Below are 16,744 nucleotides of genomic sequence, written 5' to 3'. Positions count from 1 at the left end.
AGTGAGAAACAGATATAAGTAAAAATCACCTCTAATCCCATCATCCAGAGATAATACAATATATTGGTATATTTACTTCTAATATTTTTCTGTGCATGTGGAAATAGTTTTCTTTTTATTGTCATTATCTCATAAGAGATGTTCCATGCCCACGAACATGTTGCATAATATTTCACCTATTTCCAGGTACCATCATATGCTTAAGCATTTCTTTTTTTTCACATTCCTTTTTTATATTATTTTATTTATTTTATTTTTTAATATCTAATGCTCCTGGTCTTCCTAGGTGGTCTCCCATCCAATACTAACCAGGCCCAACCCTGCTTAGCTTCCGAGATCACGAGATCGGACATGTTCAGGGTAGCATGGCTGTAGACACTTAAACATTTCTTAATTGATGGGCATTTAGACTCTGTTTACATTTTAAATTATAAATAATATTGTTTTGGATATCTTTGTTTATAAAGCTCATTCCATTTTGAATGGTTTGTTAGGACATGTATCTCTAGGAATGGAATTAGAGAATCGAATTATATGAACAGTAGATTTTTTAATATCTTGATTTTTAAATAATAAAATACCTTATCTCAATGGTTTGTTACATATACATTTTTCTGATAATAGATGAAAACACATATATGTACTTTAAAAAATAAGATTACACAATCTTGTATTTTTTATTTAAAACTTCATCACAGAAAAACTTTATATCTGCCTTAAGACAATATCACTTTTTTACAACTGAATAGTATTTCATTGTATATATGCACAGTAACGTAGTGATAGATGTTGGGGGTAATTCCAATTTTTTTATGATTATAAAGTTGTCATAAATACTAGTACTCATATCTTTTTATTCTTTTCACTGTTGCTTGAATTCCTATAAAGTAAATTCAAAAGATAGAATTGTCTCAAAAAGAATGAATGCGTTAATTTTTTAGATGCTCTAAATTTTTCTCTAATAAGCTCGTCCTAAACAAAATTTCCCTAAAATTTACGAGTGCCCCTCCTTCACGCTCTTGCTAGTACTCAATCTTTTTCTATCGATCATCTGTTTTTTTTGTTTTCCCCCTCTTTCCGCCCCCCACCCTATAGATGTTGCCATTTCTTCTTAAGAGCTGGATCTCTGAAGGTGAGGCATCTCCTCCCACGTGCTTGAAGCATGCACCTGGGGCCTGGGGCCCCCATGCACACTCACACACTCGCATTCTGGGGGGCTTGGCGCACCCTTGGTCCACGGCTCCACCTGGGTCACGAGCCCAGGACCTTCTGCATGTAAAGCAGACGTGCTAACCACTACACTATGGAGCCACCCCTCTATTGCTCATCTCTAAGTGAAATGATTTCTCCTGAAATTTTAGGAGAAAGATGTGGTTACGAATAGTTTCCTTAACTTCACAGGTTAAGAGCTCCTTACTTTGTTGTTTTGTTGAAGTGTTCGAAATATGGTAACATTTTCTGATAGCTGTTGATTCCGTTTCCCTTCCCCAGTTTTCCCTGTACAGTGTCTTGTCTTTGTCTCCTTTTCCCTGTGCTACTCAATTTGGATTCTATTCTCAGTAATTTCTCCTCTTCCAAATGTATAACACCATCCAAGACCTCTTATAAATCTAAATACCTTTGTGCCACCTCCCTGCTCACCTCTCAAGAGCTCAAACTCCTCCACATATTAATCCATTATGCACCTTCCTCGAGTTCTCCAAGTCAGATATGGAGAAAAGCATCCTTGATTTTACTCTTTCTCGTATCTCTAGGATCCAATCTAGCACTGAAGCTTTGTGATTTCCTCCAAGTGTAGTTAGATCATTTCTTCTCCTCTCTTTCCTGCTCTCACCCTAGTTCAGGCTGCCCTCCCCACCTGCTGGGCCACTGCTCTCTCTGATTCTCCTCCTGTCCTCTCTCTAACCCGTTCTCCTCATGGAGAACAATCTATTCAACCTAAATGGAACCATCCCATACCACCTGCTTAAAATGCTTTAATGACTTCTTATTGTAGTTAGAATAAAAAACAAACAAACAACAACAACAACAACAAAAAACCAGAATGACTCACTGACTTAATCTGCCCCTATGTACCTCCCATCCCCAACTGGTGTCTCTCACCACCTCGCTCACAAAACACCAGCACAGACTTTCTTTCAGTCCTTGAACACACAGTTTTGTACCTTTGCAGATGCTGTTCCATCTGTTTGGAAAGCTCTTTTCCCAACTTTCTGAGTAGCTGACACCTTCTCAGCTGTCTGGTCTCAGCTTAAATACCTCTCAGAAACACTTTCCATGACCAAGAAATCTAAGAAGTTGCCTGCTCCTCCCTACCATTACTCTCCATTTAGATTGCTATTTCTTTGGGGCATTCATCAGTCTATGATTATTTTTTCCCCTATTTGCTTTTAGTAGATCTCTCTTATACTGGTCTATAAGCTCTGTGAGGAGAGGCAATCATGTCCATCGTGTTCATGGTGGTATTCCCAGCCCCTAGCCCAATGGCTGGCATCGATAAATAATACATGAATAAAGCAAGAAAAGAAGGAAGGAAGCTAAACCTCTGGACACAAGTAAAACTGAAATTGTTTTGGTGAGAAGTGTTGGAAGTCCAGGCCACTCCCAGAAGGGGGTTCAGGTTGTAATGACCGAGTGTAAGGACTTCTCCAGCAGAAGAGAGGCCAATTATACAAATTCACCTTGTGGGGTGGCTGGGTAGTAGCATTGAGACAACTGTGACCACCTCATAACTTGACCAGTGGAGAGTTTGTCACTGTTAGATTTGAAAAGTAGGGAAATTGAGGCCTGGAACAATTCAATGGATTAATCATTGCCCATTTGGTAGCGGAAACAGGAGCAACCCTGAACTCATTCATACTCTCCTCCAGCAGTGTGTCTGTGGCATTATGTGCACTAATTAAGGATGCAAAACTGAGATGTTGTTTTATAGCTATCGATTATGAGACTAGAGGCACTTTGCTTGAAATTTGTTTTAAGGTAGTGAGGTCCCCATCAAAGAAGAGATATAAAGACAAGACAAGGTGTTTATTTGGATAGGGTTGCTAGAAATCCATTTCCTTTATAGCGATTGTATGGAGGAGGGAGATAGACTTGTTTGAAACTAAAATCCTTTCAGGTCTGAGTTATAGTGTTAGGAGTTTGGACAGAGAGAGGATGGGCTGAGTGATCTAAGGTGCGGGAAATCCAAGCCCATTTTATCCACCTAAAATAGGGAGAAGGAAGGCTGGAGGAAAATAGGGATGACAAAGGAAGGAAGAGAGTAAAGGAAAATCTATTATTTCCCAACACCTTTGCTCTTTGGAGTAATTACCCATGTTTGTCTGAAGAAACTGCCTTGGGATTGCTTCCCTGAGGCCTCCCCAAAACTGATAAATATGCCTGACATTCCTGGCTCAGCCACTTCCTCCCTGAACATGAGGCTCAGGCATTAGCTCTCAGGTCCCCCAGCCTTGCTGGGGCACCTACAGCCTTAGGTTCTGCCTCCTTTATTTCAGGGGCCAAAAACCCAGGTACCAGTTACCCTGATTTTCATCCTTACCCTGTTCCAGCGCCGAGTCTCACAACCTCACTTAGAGTTGTTTATGTTCTGACTGTGATTTTTCATCGAATGCAGGAGAAAAGTGGAGGCAGCAGAACTAGTGAACTCTGAAACTCGCACAGAACAGTGAGTAAGTTCTGGACATCTCAGTCTGGTTCTCATTCTCTCTATCTTACCTTCTCTTTTCTCCATTTCCTCTCTCTCTCACACACACTCAAAAACTTTGGAAGGTCTTCATACACTCTAACCCTTTAATATTTAAAGGTAATTAAAAATCCCTGCAATCTTTTTAGTGCTCTACAGTTTTCGAAGTGCTGTCGCACACCTGCTGCGTGTAATTCTCAAACTTGCAAGAAAGGGCGAGATGAGGAGGCTGAGAAGTTGGCTGTCCCCGTCAAGGCCACGCAGCTAGGGGGCAACACAGGAGGTACAAAAGGCTGGTTTTCCAACACCAGTGTGGAGCCCTTTCTCTCATTGCCCTCACATTCTCTCCCCTTTCTGCCCAGCCACACTGCGGAAAGGCCATATGACTACACAGATGTTCAGAATCCACGGACTCTTACAGGCTCAGGGCAGTGTTTCCCAGGGTATGGAATCAGAATCTCCAGGTGATTGCTAAAAAAGACTTCGTTCTCAGAATAGAGCTACCAAATCATCTCAATAAAGGGGACCTGAGTATCTTTTTTTTTTAACCCATTTCCCATTTAGAAAAAAAGTGCAGCTTGTTGCCAGCATTAATTTAATTTTATATAAACATTCTCTTTGAGGCTGAAACAAATATGACTGGTTTCATGTGAAAATAAAATGTAAAAACCATTCTTGGAGTTATTCTAAACAGAACTTGTCTCTAATTCTAATGTAACAGAAATGTGTATATATGATGATCACTATTTAATATTTTTTTTCGTATGGTAAATTTCAAAGCACGGAACAACACAAAGTATAATAGCACATTCCGCACAAAAGTATTGTGTTTCTCTCTGGATCCTCTTCCCATCCTTGTCGTTGTGTGAACAGCAAACTTTGCAGCAACCAATTGGATTCTGTTTGCCCAATGTTGGTGGTATGCTCTTGGGGAAATGTCTTCCTGACAGATGAAGAAGTGTGACATCCTCAGCACAAATGACCTTGAAGATATTGCTGCCCTGGCTTGTGATTCTTTTCCAGCATTCTTTCAATCAACGCCAGTCTAAAGTTTACATAGCTGATCATGTGCTCAAAATTGTCCTTCCTGAACAGGATGTAGGAGTTCAGCACTATAACATTTAGAAGGTGGCAAAAAAAATTTTTATACCAAAACTTGTGCCTTTTGCGCTCAGTTGGATTAGAAGTGAGCATCTGGGAGACTGGAAAAATGGTGTAGATGATAGAGGCTCTGTTCATTCCTCTGGTGATCAAATCAAAGTTGTGATGGAAACAAGGAGCAGCAGCAATGAAAAATCACCTGGGATCTAGATGAACAAGCCCTACATATAGGGAGACATACAAGAAATTACTGTGTGATAGCAGAAGGTGGGACAGGGCGAGGACACGGGGCTGCCAGGTCTCAAATGGCTGAGTGGGATGGAGGCTGTGGCAACAGCAGCAGCAGAAGCCTCTAAAAGGGGCTGCATCCATGAGCGGATTTTCACAGTGATGGACCTGCTTGTTCTGAGCACCAGTGCCCATTTGGCTGTACACAGGGGGCACCGAGGACTTACAGGGAGACAGTGTAGATGTGAGGACCAAGGCGAGGCTCTCCTTGTACAGAAGTGTAGGCGGTATCCGTTGTTCCCTGTTGAGCCCTCCCACCACCAGTGCGCCGGACACAGCATCCCCATAGCCGTGACATCAACGAACTGGATAACAGAGGTCATTCAGCCCAGAGGATTCCCTGAAAGCCCACCTCCCCCAACTCGCTACTGAACCCAAGCCACATCCAGGTATATCCTCAGCAAGTCAGGTGCTCCTTGCTGAGCAGCAGCACCTAGACTCACACTGGAGGCAGCTGGCCTCGGTTTCTAGTGTAGCCTTTTAAGCTAGCCTTGGTTTCTAGTATGGCCTTATAAGCACAGCATCTGTGGATTGCTTGCTGAATCTTAACAGGTGGCCCCAGAGGGGTAGAGTCTTGTGCTAAGTTTGGCCTGCAGCTGAACCCCTCTCAGAACTGTGCAACTGGACACCTACCTCACAAATCCACACTAATAAGACCATGAGACTTAGGAGCTTTGCTTAGTACATAGAAGCAGACACGGAAAGGCAGCCAGAATGGGAAGACAAAGAATCAGAAACCATATGAGAAAACAGAACAGAGATCCAGATATAATGGAGTTGAGTATCTAACAGATACAGAGTTCAAAACACTGGTTATAAAAATGCTCAATGAACTTAAGGGAAGTGCAGATGAATTCAGTGAGAACTTCAACAAAGAGATAAAAAAAACATAAAAATGAAAATGGAAATTATAAAAGGGAACCAGTCTGAAATGAAGAACACTTATCTGAGATGAGAAGTATATTAAATGAAATAAAGAAATAAACAAAGTGAATAAAAAAGATATCAAATGCCCTATCTAGAGGACAGGAAAGCCAAGGACACAATCATAATGGCAAGAGATAAGATGCCAAGACTATAAAAATAATTTAAGGAGTATATGGGACACTATTAAGGGTCCAAATATCTGTCTGATTGACATAACTGAAGAAAATCAAGATGTTGAGCTATTTGAAGAAATAATGATGGAAAACTTCCCTAACCTAAAGAAAGAAATGGACATAAAACACCAGGAAGCTCAGAGAATTCCAGAAATCAGAGATCCAAAGAGGCCCACACCAAGACACATCATAATTAAAATGCCAAAGCTTAAATGCAAAGAGAGAATCTTAAAAGCTACAAGAGAAAAACAGGTAATTACTTATTAGGGAACACCCATAAGACTGGCAACTGATTTCTCAAAAGAAACTTTGCAGGACAGAAGGGCTTGGCAAAAAATATTTGACAAGATGACGACCCAAGATCTATAAACAGCAAAGCTATCATTTAGAGTTGAAGGGCAGATAAAGAGCTTCCCAGACAAAAATAAGCTAAAGGAATTTATCACCACCAAGCCACTATTACAGGAAATGTTAGAGGGATGTCTTTAAGAAGAAAAAATACAAAAAACTCACTTCAGATTAAAAGACACATACAGACTAAAAGGAAGGGATGGAAAAAGGTATTGCTTTGATGGACCTAGAAGGTATTTAAGTCAGATAGAGAAAGATAAACACTATATGATTTCACTTATATGTGGAATCTGAGGAATAAAAAGAACAAACTAATTAAAAACAGACTCGCAAATATTTGGTGACAGACAGGGGAAGGGGGTTTGGGGGCTGTGAGAGTAGGATGAAGGGTTAAAGAAGTACAAATTAGTAGCTGATGGATGGTCACGGGGATGGGGAGCACAGCATAGGGAATGCAGTTAGCATAAGTATGTTGGCTAGGTGAAGGGTCAGGGAAGGGAAGGAGCAATTGGGGGAGATTGTTCTATGAATTATATAGATGTCTAACCAATGCACTGTATACTTGAAAGTATTAAAATAAATAAATAAAAAAGAAGTGAGCATCTGATCAGCTGAGTCCACTGCTCCCATATTTTCATTATAATCCACAATGGAACATGGCTTCTTAGTTTTCTTTCCATTTCTGCTATCTACTTCAATCACAATATCATTGTGGAATGTTGACATCATTGTCATCTTCTTGTCACACCATTTTAGTGTCATAAGTTCACCACAGAATCTGGCTACAGTCATCACCTTTGCAATTCTTTTTTTTTTTTTTTCCATATCATTTGGCATCTGTTTTCTGTTCAAATGAGCTGTCCTAATGCATCAGTCTTGTTTTGATGTAATTCTCTGAAAAGCATGGGAGATGTATGGCAAACTTTGGGGGTAAGTTTAGGACTGTCATCCATGAGTTACCTCAGGGTAAACTCTGCAGCCACAAGCACAGCCTGCGAGTATTCTCTCGAGGCAAATGGGAAATGGGTTAAATGAGCGTTGCAGGCGATTTTGACGCATTTGCCCTGAGGCGAAGAAAGCTGATGGGCTAATGTCTGTGAGCGTCCTCTGATTTTTCCCAGCCTTGTCACCTGCCTCTGACTGATCAGTGACCAATGGGAGGCATCCCAGAAAGCCTTGAACTCCAGGCACCATGCTTGGGTAGGGACGGAACTCTGCCAGTACTGAGCACTCTACGTGTATTTCCTTGATCCTCCTCACAATCATACCACAGGTCAGGTATCATTAGCATCAAGTAAGGGTAAATTGCAGTTTTCAATTTTATTTATTTTTAATTCATGTTTATTTTATTAAATTTATTGGAGGTGGCATTGGTTAATAAATTATAGGTTTCAATGTACGATTCAATAATAGGTCACATTTAGATTGCCTTGTGTGTTCACCACCCAAAGTTAAATTTCCTTCATCACCGTATATTTGACCCTCTTTACCGTTGTCTACCTCCCTCCAACCCCTTTCCCTCTGGTAACCACTAAACTGTTTGTTGTCTGTGTCCATGAGTCTCTAGTTGTCTTGTTCACTTGTTGCTTTCAGTTTTATATCCCACATATGAATGAAATCATATAGTTCTCAACTTTTTCTGTCTGACTTATTTCACTTTGATAATCTCAAGATCTATCCATGTTGTCACAAATGGCCGTATTTCATCTTTTCTTATGGCTGAGTAATATTCTATTGTATATATATACCACATGTTCTTTCGATTGTATCATATAAGGGTAAACTGGATTTTTAATTTAACAATTATTATAAATAGCTTTGTATATATAAATGAAAAAATTTTAACATCATCATTTAGCTTCAGAGTGCTCCATGATTTAATGGATTACATAAATTTTAAACAGACTTATTGGGATATAAATTAATACCATAAAATTCACCCATTTAAAGCATACAATTTAATGGTTTTAATGTATTCACAGAATTATGCAACTATCACCACAATCTAAACGTAGAACATTTCGTCACTCCCAAAAGAACCCCATACCCATTTGCCTTCCATTTCTCCCTCGATACATTTCCTGGCAACATCTAGTCTACTTTCTATCTCTATGAATTTGCCTATTCTGTAATTTTTTAAATAAAATCTCTACTATCGTATGTTTATATTGTTTTTACATTTTGTTATTATTAACAAGGCTCCGATAAACACCTAATATATATATTTTTTGCATTTTTGTCTAATATTCTTAAAATAAATTTCTAGATATAGGTTTTGCTTAAAAGCGTGTCCTTTTTGTTTGTTTCCAAAGTCACAAAATGACATTGTTGAATATACATTTTTCTCCTTTTTTGGAAAAAAAAAACAGTGTGAGAAAAAAATTAGTAATACAGAGACAATATTTTTAAGAATAACAGTGTGTATGGTATGTTGGATTTTATAGCATACTTCTATAATATTTATGAAATATAAAATTAAATTTACAAAGAACAACAACAAAAAAACCCCAAAAGGCCAAGTATAAGCAGTCTGATATTTCCTTCAGTGTCCCACACTATTATAATGATTTCTAGCATAAAAGCAAGAGGTCCCTGGATTTCAAGTATTTTCAGTAACTGTCAGTATTATCTATGACTATTGTCCTTGCTTCTTTGAGAGAAATCTTTCCCAGTATCAGTGATTTAGCTATAAAATGTCAATTTTGCTATTTCCTTGAGGCATTGAGTTACTTTAAACACTTCTTTGTCTTTTCCTTGTTTTACCAGTAATGAAAGCTGTGAAAATTAAAATACCTTCCACGAATCAGATTGGCAGGGCTGAATGAGCCTGACCGTTTCTATTAACTTGGGAGGTGTGAGTTGAACTCTGTCGTTGTATGAAAATGAAAAGTGTGCATCTCTTTGACTATACCTAGAAATATATCCAAAAATATATGTATAAACATATTCACTGATATATTGTCTATAATAGGAAAAATCTAAATATCCATTGTCAGAACATTGATTAAAAATATATGATACAGTCTATGGCCATGCTACCCTGAACATGCCTGGTTAGTACTTGGATGGGAGACTTCCTAGGAAGACCTGGTGCTGTAAGTGTAAAAATACACACACACACACACACACACACACACACACACACACACACACACATACATTTGATACAATCATAAAATGCAATAGCCATTAAAAATTATGAACCTATTGACTTAGATAATGTTCTCCAGCACATTGTTGAGTGAATAAAAATGATTTAATAAAGAAACAAAAATGGAAGAATTTTCACCAAAATGTTAACAGAATCCAGAGTTATTTTTACTTCTTTACATTTTTTTGGTATTGTTTAAATATTGTATAATGATTTTTTTTGTTTATAATCTATATAAATTGCAATATAGTAAAAAGCTATTTTTATTTGCAAAAATTCCATGGAATATCTTTAAATTTTTGTATTTAAAGGTATTGAAGACATTTCAACAAATTCCAAATAATAGAAATGAAAAATAAGTGAATATAAGTTTAATATGGAAGTTAAAACAGATGTTGTATAAGAAATGAATAAGATTGGCACATACAAAAAGAAGCTGTGGACCAATTTTATTTACAAATATAACTACAAAGGCCTAAATAAAACATTGGCAAGTCAATTTCATTAGCTTATATCAGAACGCAAATATGATTTAATGTTAGGAAAACTATTAAAAGTAATAATAGTGAAAAAGCATCTGGTCAAAATTGCAATGGCCATACCTGATTATTAAAATACTATTGTAAAATACAAAAGGAAAGATAGTTGCTAAATATATATCCTCTTTCACTTAAAATCCTTTAAAACTCCTTATTGCACCTAAAATACAGATTTAAAAACATAACAAGCATCTGAATGATCTGGACCCTTCTGGTCTGCATAACCTCCTGTTTCACCACTCTCCTCTTCACTCTAGTCACACTGGCCCATATTTAGTTCTTCCAAGGCAGCAAACCCTTTCCTACCTCAGGGCATTTGCACACACACCTCTGTCTGCAAGTGTCCTTGCTCAGGACTTCATAGGACTGACATTGTTTGTCTTTCACATCCCAACCAAAAAAGACATTAAAATGTATCTCTACATGGTGGAATGAAATCGAGTTTATTTATATTCTTATTTTTTTATTTTTTAAAATTTATTGCACCTGCATTAGATTTTCAAAAGAAAAAAAAAAGCATGATAAACTATTTTAATCTTAAATGTATTTTAAATGTTTTTGGTAAGATAGGATTTAATGTGCCAATGCCACTTATTGAATAATACATCCTTTACCTGCCAAAGCACTCCATAATAATCCACTACATAATCAATTCCATATGTACTTGGCTGTTTCTAAAGTTCTGTCCAGCTCTCTTGATCAGCTGTTCACTCCAGCACCAGTAGCACAGTGTTCTAGAGTTGTTTTTATTTGGCAGAGCAAGTGTCCCCCTCTGACACTCTTTTCAACATTTTCCTGGCTTATTTTTATATTATTTTTCAATGAAATTTATAATAGTTTTTGTTTTACAAAAATCCTGTTATGATTTTGACTTCAGGTAAGTTAAATAAGTTTTAGATTAATTCTGGAGAATATGTGCCTTTGAAATGTCTCATCTTTCTATCTATTTAAGTCTATCGATTTACCATTAAATGGAGAAATGGAGAATTGGAAAGTCCTGCCCACCTCTCGTTAACATTTTAATGCTTTAGATTATTTTTTTATATTGTGAGAAGATTGTTTCACATTATATTTTCAACTGATGATTGTTTAAATACATATAATACTTATAATAGTAACAGGGAATATTTATGGAATGCTCACTACATCGTAACTCTTTGTTATGCAGTTAATTACTTAATTTTATCTTTGCCACAACTCATTTTTCATGTGAAGAAAGCGAGTCATAAAGAGCTCAGATGACTTTCATAGCCTGCAAGTGGCAGAGCTCAGATGTGAATTCCAGCTTTCTGACAGCAGTCTTGATTACTGCACTATATTACCTACTGGTAGCATGATTAGTGTTGGATTCATTCATTATGTGAATGGCTACTTTACTGAAGTCATTTTTTATTTCTAATGGCATTTCCATTGATTGTCTTAGGTTTCCCATATAGCTCATCCTGTCAGCAAATAAAGACAATTTTTCCTTTTCCTTTCCAATATTTTTATTTCCTCCCTTTTGTCCACTTGACAATAGCCATTTCTTATAATGCACCTGTTTTAAATATCATTTAAAAATCTACTTAACATCATAATATACTAGTCTTTAAGCCTCAAGGGTATTGTAAGATGATAGGACTTTAAATAAGACATAGACATTATTCCTGTTATTGAGTATGCTAGATTAGAAGTTGCTGGAAAGACTAAATTGCAAAAAGATTTTCCATTTTACATATTTGTGCCTGTTTTTACTTTGTTGCTAATTTAAAAATACTATAAAATTTAGTCAAAGATATTTTAATGCTAAAAACATAGTTGATTTTGCTTATATAAATGTCCTTATTCAATTGAGGGCGCTTAGCAAATAAACATTTGTTGGTGCCAATGTTGCAGATAGTGGGGAAATGGATGGAGGCAACCAGAGTGGGGTGTCCAAGTTTCTACTCCTGGGGATCTCAGAGAGTCCTGAAGACCAGCGGGTCCTGTTTTGGATGTTTCTATCCATGTACCTGGTCACAGTGGTGGGAAATGTGCTCATTATCCTGGCCATCGGCTCCAACTCGCGCCTGCACACTCCCATGTATTTCTTCCTAGCCAACCTCTCCTTCACCGACCTCGTCTTTGTCACCAACACAATCCCCAAGATGCTGGTGAATCTTCAGTCCCAGAACAAAGCCATCTCTTACGTGGGATGTCTGACACAACTCTACTTCCTGGTCTCCTTGGTGGCCCTGGACAACCTTATCCTGGCCATGATGGCATATGACCGTTATGTGGCCATCTGCCGCCCCCTCCACTACACCACTGCCATGAGTCCTGCGGTCTGCATGTTGCTCCTCATCTTGTGTTGGGTGCTTTCTGTCATCTACGGCCTCATCCACACCATCCTTATGACCAGAGTGACCTTCTGTGGGTCCCGGAAGATCCACTACATTTTCTGCGAGATGTACGTCCTGCTGAGGCTGGCGTGTTCCAACACCCAGATCAATCACATGGTACTGATTGCCACAGGCTGCTTTATCTTCTTCATCCCCTTAGGGTTCATGATCATGTCCTATGTTCGGATTGTCAGAGCCATCCTCCAAATACCCTCAGCCACTGGGAAGTACAAAGCCTTTTCCACCTGTGCCTCCCATTTGGCTGTGGTCTCCCTCTTCTATGGGACTCTTGGTATGGTGTATCTGCAGCCCCTCCACACCTACTCCATGAAGGACTCTGTAGCCACAGTGATGTATGCTGTGGTCACCCCCATGATGAACCCTTTCATCTACAGCCTGAGGAACAAGGACATGCATGGGGCTCTGGGAAGAGTCCTCCTAGGGAAAGCTTTCCAGAGGTTGACATGAGGTGATTTGTGAATGGAAGTGAACTGGGAGTTTCCTCCACCATGTGAAATGTACTATCTTATGTGGGACAATGAAGTGATGGCATACAAGTCCCACTCAGAATGAGCTCATATATCTGTGATGAAGAGACTCCTATGTGTAATCCAATGTCGCCCAGACCTCACTTGACAGTAAGTAAGGTCACATGACCATTAACATTAGGAGTTTGCAGGGTAAAATTCTTCAACTTATTTGACCACAGGTCCATGGTACTACCATCTCAGCCTTTCAAAATATACCCAGTGACAGCCAAAGCATGAGAAGGGAGCAGGTCTCTCTTGTTCTGTAACACTCACTCACTCATGTCCTTAGGGTCTGGCCCCTTCTAAGGGGCCCACTGCCTGTACACCATTAGGACAAGACACTTTGCATTACCTCCACTGCAGGTGCCCTGGGTGAGGCCACCCATTTCCTTATACCCTGCTGGGCACAGCTCCAAGTGCTTCAGTCTGACCCACAGTCTCCCTGGATACAGCGCCTCCTTTTCAGGCAAAACTTGTAGAAAAGTTTCTCTCCTTTGCTCTTGGTTGATTTTCGTCTCTTGGGCCTGAAAGCAATTTACAGACTGCCTTTCTCCTGCTTTCCTTTTCCCTGTGAGAAGGCCTTTCCCCTTCCTGTCTTTTATTGCTGTGAATCCTCACTCTGTTGCCCCATCTCTCCTGCTTGCAACCACTCTATCCTTCACTCAAAATAAAACTCTCCAGTGTATCAACACATGCTCCTGAACGGGAGCAGTGGTGGAGGTAGTAGAGAGGGAGGAGGTAATTGTGAGACCCAGTCTAAAATTTAACCAGCCCTGTAAAATGCAGTAAACAGAAAGGGAAGTAACTGATGAGAAGTCATTGGAAAGTGGTGGTTTGAAAGAGGGAGCAGTCTTACAGATGAATCAGAGGAGCCAACACTGATCTAGGCTTTGACAGAGAGAGCTGAACTGATCTGAAGTTCACGGCAGTCCATTGATAATGACTGAGTGCCTATTATGGGTCACACACATGAATCAGAGGCTTACAATGGACTGGGAAGAAAACTATTTCAATGCAATGTGTAAAGGCAGTGGTTATGTCCTGGGCAGGAAGGTTGGGGAACACAAAGGAGGAAAGCCTAGCCTGCTTTGTTAGTGATGGAGGATTCAGGGAAGGCTTCCTTAAGGTGGTGACAGCTGAGCTGAGACTTAATGAATGCCAAAGAGTTACCCTGGAAGAGTGGGCAAGGTAAGGATCACTTCGAGAGGGGAGGAGGCAGGGTATAGAGGGGGTATTCGCATGGGCAGCAGGCAGCCAACATTCAAATCCCAGCTTTTTCCATCCCCAGTGTGTTCCCCGATGTTACCTCACCTTTCTAAGCCTTGTCTCCTCCTCTGTAAAATGAGAATATTAGCATCATGTAACTCAGGCGGTAGCCATGAGAATTAAATGAGACGATGTACAAAAGCCCTTAGTAGGGGACCTGGCCCATAGTCAGTGCAGTTGCTATTAAGCAGGAAGAGCTGGACAAAGGCAGTGAGGCAGGAAACAGCCTGAGGTATGCAAGGACCGTCCCTGCTGAGTGTAACTGGTGACCAGGCAGAAGCGGAGACATCCAGACCGTGTCCACAATTTGGACAAGGAGATGGAAAAAGAGGGAGTGGCAGCTGGTGCCTTTGCTTTCTTCTTTGTCTTCTTCATCCCAATAAATACATCATTCATTTAAAATCCGTAGTGTTAATAGTGCTTAATTTGTTCTTTTGAGCTGTGGTAGACTGTGAGAAGCTGTGGCTACTACAAGGCATTTAGGCATTTTCCCCATAGGCTAGTTAACAGGTCTGAGATCTAAGTTCTGATTGTATGTCCTGGGGAGAAAGGTCCAAAAGAACTTGAACTCAATGAAAAGAAAATGATCAAGTGGACTCGTCAACTCACCTCCCATCCAGACTGCAATGGCAGAGTATAAAACATCATCCTCTGAAACTGACAGGAAGAAGCCAGGTGGAGACAAGGAAAGTCTTTGGGATTTCCTGTGTTTGACTAGTTTTCTATAACAAGATATGGAGTCCCACGTTCTCAGTCGGGGGCTTCGCTCTTATTGCTTTAACTAACTGAACCCTGTAGCAGCAACCATTTCCCCATGTCTTAACTAATATTAGATGTTATCATTTCAATATATATTTTTTATCCTGTGGATCCATGTTGTATCCCATTATTATTTTAATTTGAGTCACTCTGATGAAGTATGGTTGAACTTTTTCCTAGTATTCATTAGTAATTTACATTTCTTTTGTTAAGTGTTCTTTTGTTAATTGTAATTATTCAGTTTCTAAATTTCTACCTGAGCGTTGAGCTTTCTTTGATATATATACATACATATTTATGCCCTTGGTCCATCATTACTATTATATTTTTATCACAGTTTCATTTTTCTAATTAAAAATATGAAATATTTCACATTCATAAAGACTATATGTCTATATACTTTTTATAAGGTATAAAGAATGATGTAATAAACACACATATAGGCAGCGTTACATATAGAACATAACCAGTGCCATGGACCTGTTAAGGGGGGAAATTTTTCAAATGGCCGGCTTCTGCTTGATTGTTAAATGTTTAACCAGGGTGTAGTTCTAGGAGATATCGCGTGCAAAGATATGCTAATGGTCAACTTCTGCTTCTGTAAATCTGCTTGCTTGTTTGATGTGGTTTTACACTTTATAAGCTGCCTCCCCTGGAAGCTGGGGGAGGGGCGGGGCTGATTCTCTAGTGGGGAGAGTCAGTCACCAGCCAGGCCAGCTAATAAAGGCTCATAATTAATCTCAATTGGCTCCGTGGGTCTTAGATTTGAATATGCCACAACAGACTCTGTCATGTGTTTCTCTTTCAGGATTAACCACAATCATGAAGTTTGTGTTACATATATGTTGTATTACATATATGTTGTATTTACATATATGTATCCTAAAATATGTGTATGATTTATGTTTGTAAATTTTTGAAATTTAATGTAAATGGTATCATTTTGTACATACTGTTTTTTATCAATTTTATTAAGGTATAATTTACATGCAATGTAATTTATATACACTTTAAAGCATACAATTTCATGTGTTTTAACAAATGTATATACTAGTTTACCCTCCGGAACAATGAAAATGCAGAATATTTTCGTCACTGCCAAGACTTTCCTGGTGTCCTTTTGTCATAGACCCCCTCCCAGAGGCAGGCAGGGCAGCCACAGATCTGTTTCTTTCACTATTTTGCATTTTCTACTATTTCAGACAAATGGAATCATTTGTGCCTGACTTCTTTTAAACAGCACAATACTCAAAAAAAAATGTATCCATGTTGTTGTGAATATCAATAGTTTGATCATTTATTATTGACTGGTATTTCATTTGTATCCATTCACCTGATGGGTGTGTGGGTTCTGGGGTTGCCAGCTTCTAAAATGGATCTGAATAATTCCATCTCCTGGTATTTATGTCCTTGTACAACCCCTTCCATGTGTGTGAGCTCAATTTAGGGACTTGCTTCTAACAAATAGAATATAGTAAAAAAGTTGGGACATCACTTCTTAGATTAGGTATTAAAAGTCTACGATCTCTCTCACTTTCTCTGTCTCTCTCTCTCTCTTTTTTTTTTTTTTTGTCTCCAGAGCATTTTTTATGTATACAATACAGTATTATTAAC

The 16,744-nt window shown here is 38.9% G+C and overlaps 1 protein-coding gene and 1 pseudogene across 1 annotated transcript; one reads left to right on the top strand and one right to left on the bottom strand.

The window, feature by feature from the left end:
* Positions 1-261: 261 nt before the first annotated feature.
* On the bottom strand, positions 262-377 carry LOC118604256 (annotated as a pseudogene).
* Positions 378-12,066: 11,689 nt separating this feature from the next.
* Positions 12,067-13,543, top strand: LOC107507686 (olfactory receptor 1D2). Its single transcript, XM_016138866.2, has one exon. It carries the CDS (start codon positions 12,102-12,104, stop codon positions 13,041-13,043), a length of 942 nt encoding a protein of 313 aa, XP_015994352.2. The 5' UTR covers positions 12,067-12,101; the 3' UTR covers positions 13,044-13,543.
* The last annotated feature ends 3,201 nt before the right edge of the window (positions 13,544-16,744 follow it).

This window comes from Rousettus aegyptiacus, unplaced genomic scaffold (assembly GCF_014176215.1).
Source record: "Rousettus aegyptiacus isolate mRouAeg1 unplaced genomic scaffold, mRouAeg1.p scaffold_m13_p_6, whole genome shotgun sequence".
Lineage (NCBI taxonomy): Eukaryota > Metazoa > Chordata > Mammalia > Chiroptera > Pteropodidae > Rousettus > Rousettus aegyptiacus.
Note: the sequence above shows the minus strand (reverse complement) of the source record. Positions and strands in the feature narration are given on the sequence as shown.

Coding starts and splice junctions, on each gene's coding strand:
- LOC107507686 (XM_016138866.2), top strand. CDS start 12,102: ATGGATGGAGGCAACCAGAGTGGGGTGTCCAAGTTTCTACTCCTGGGG.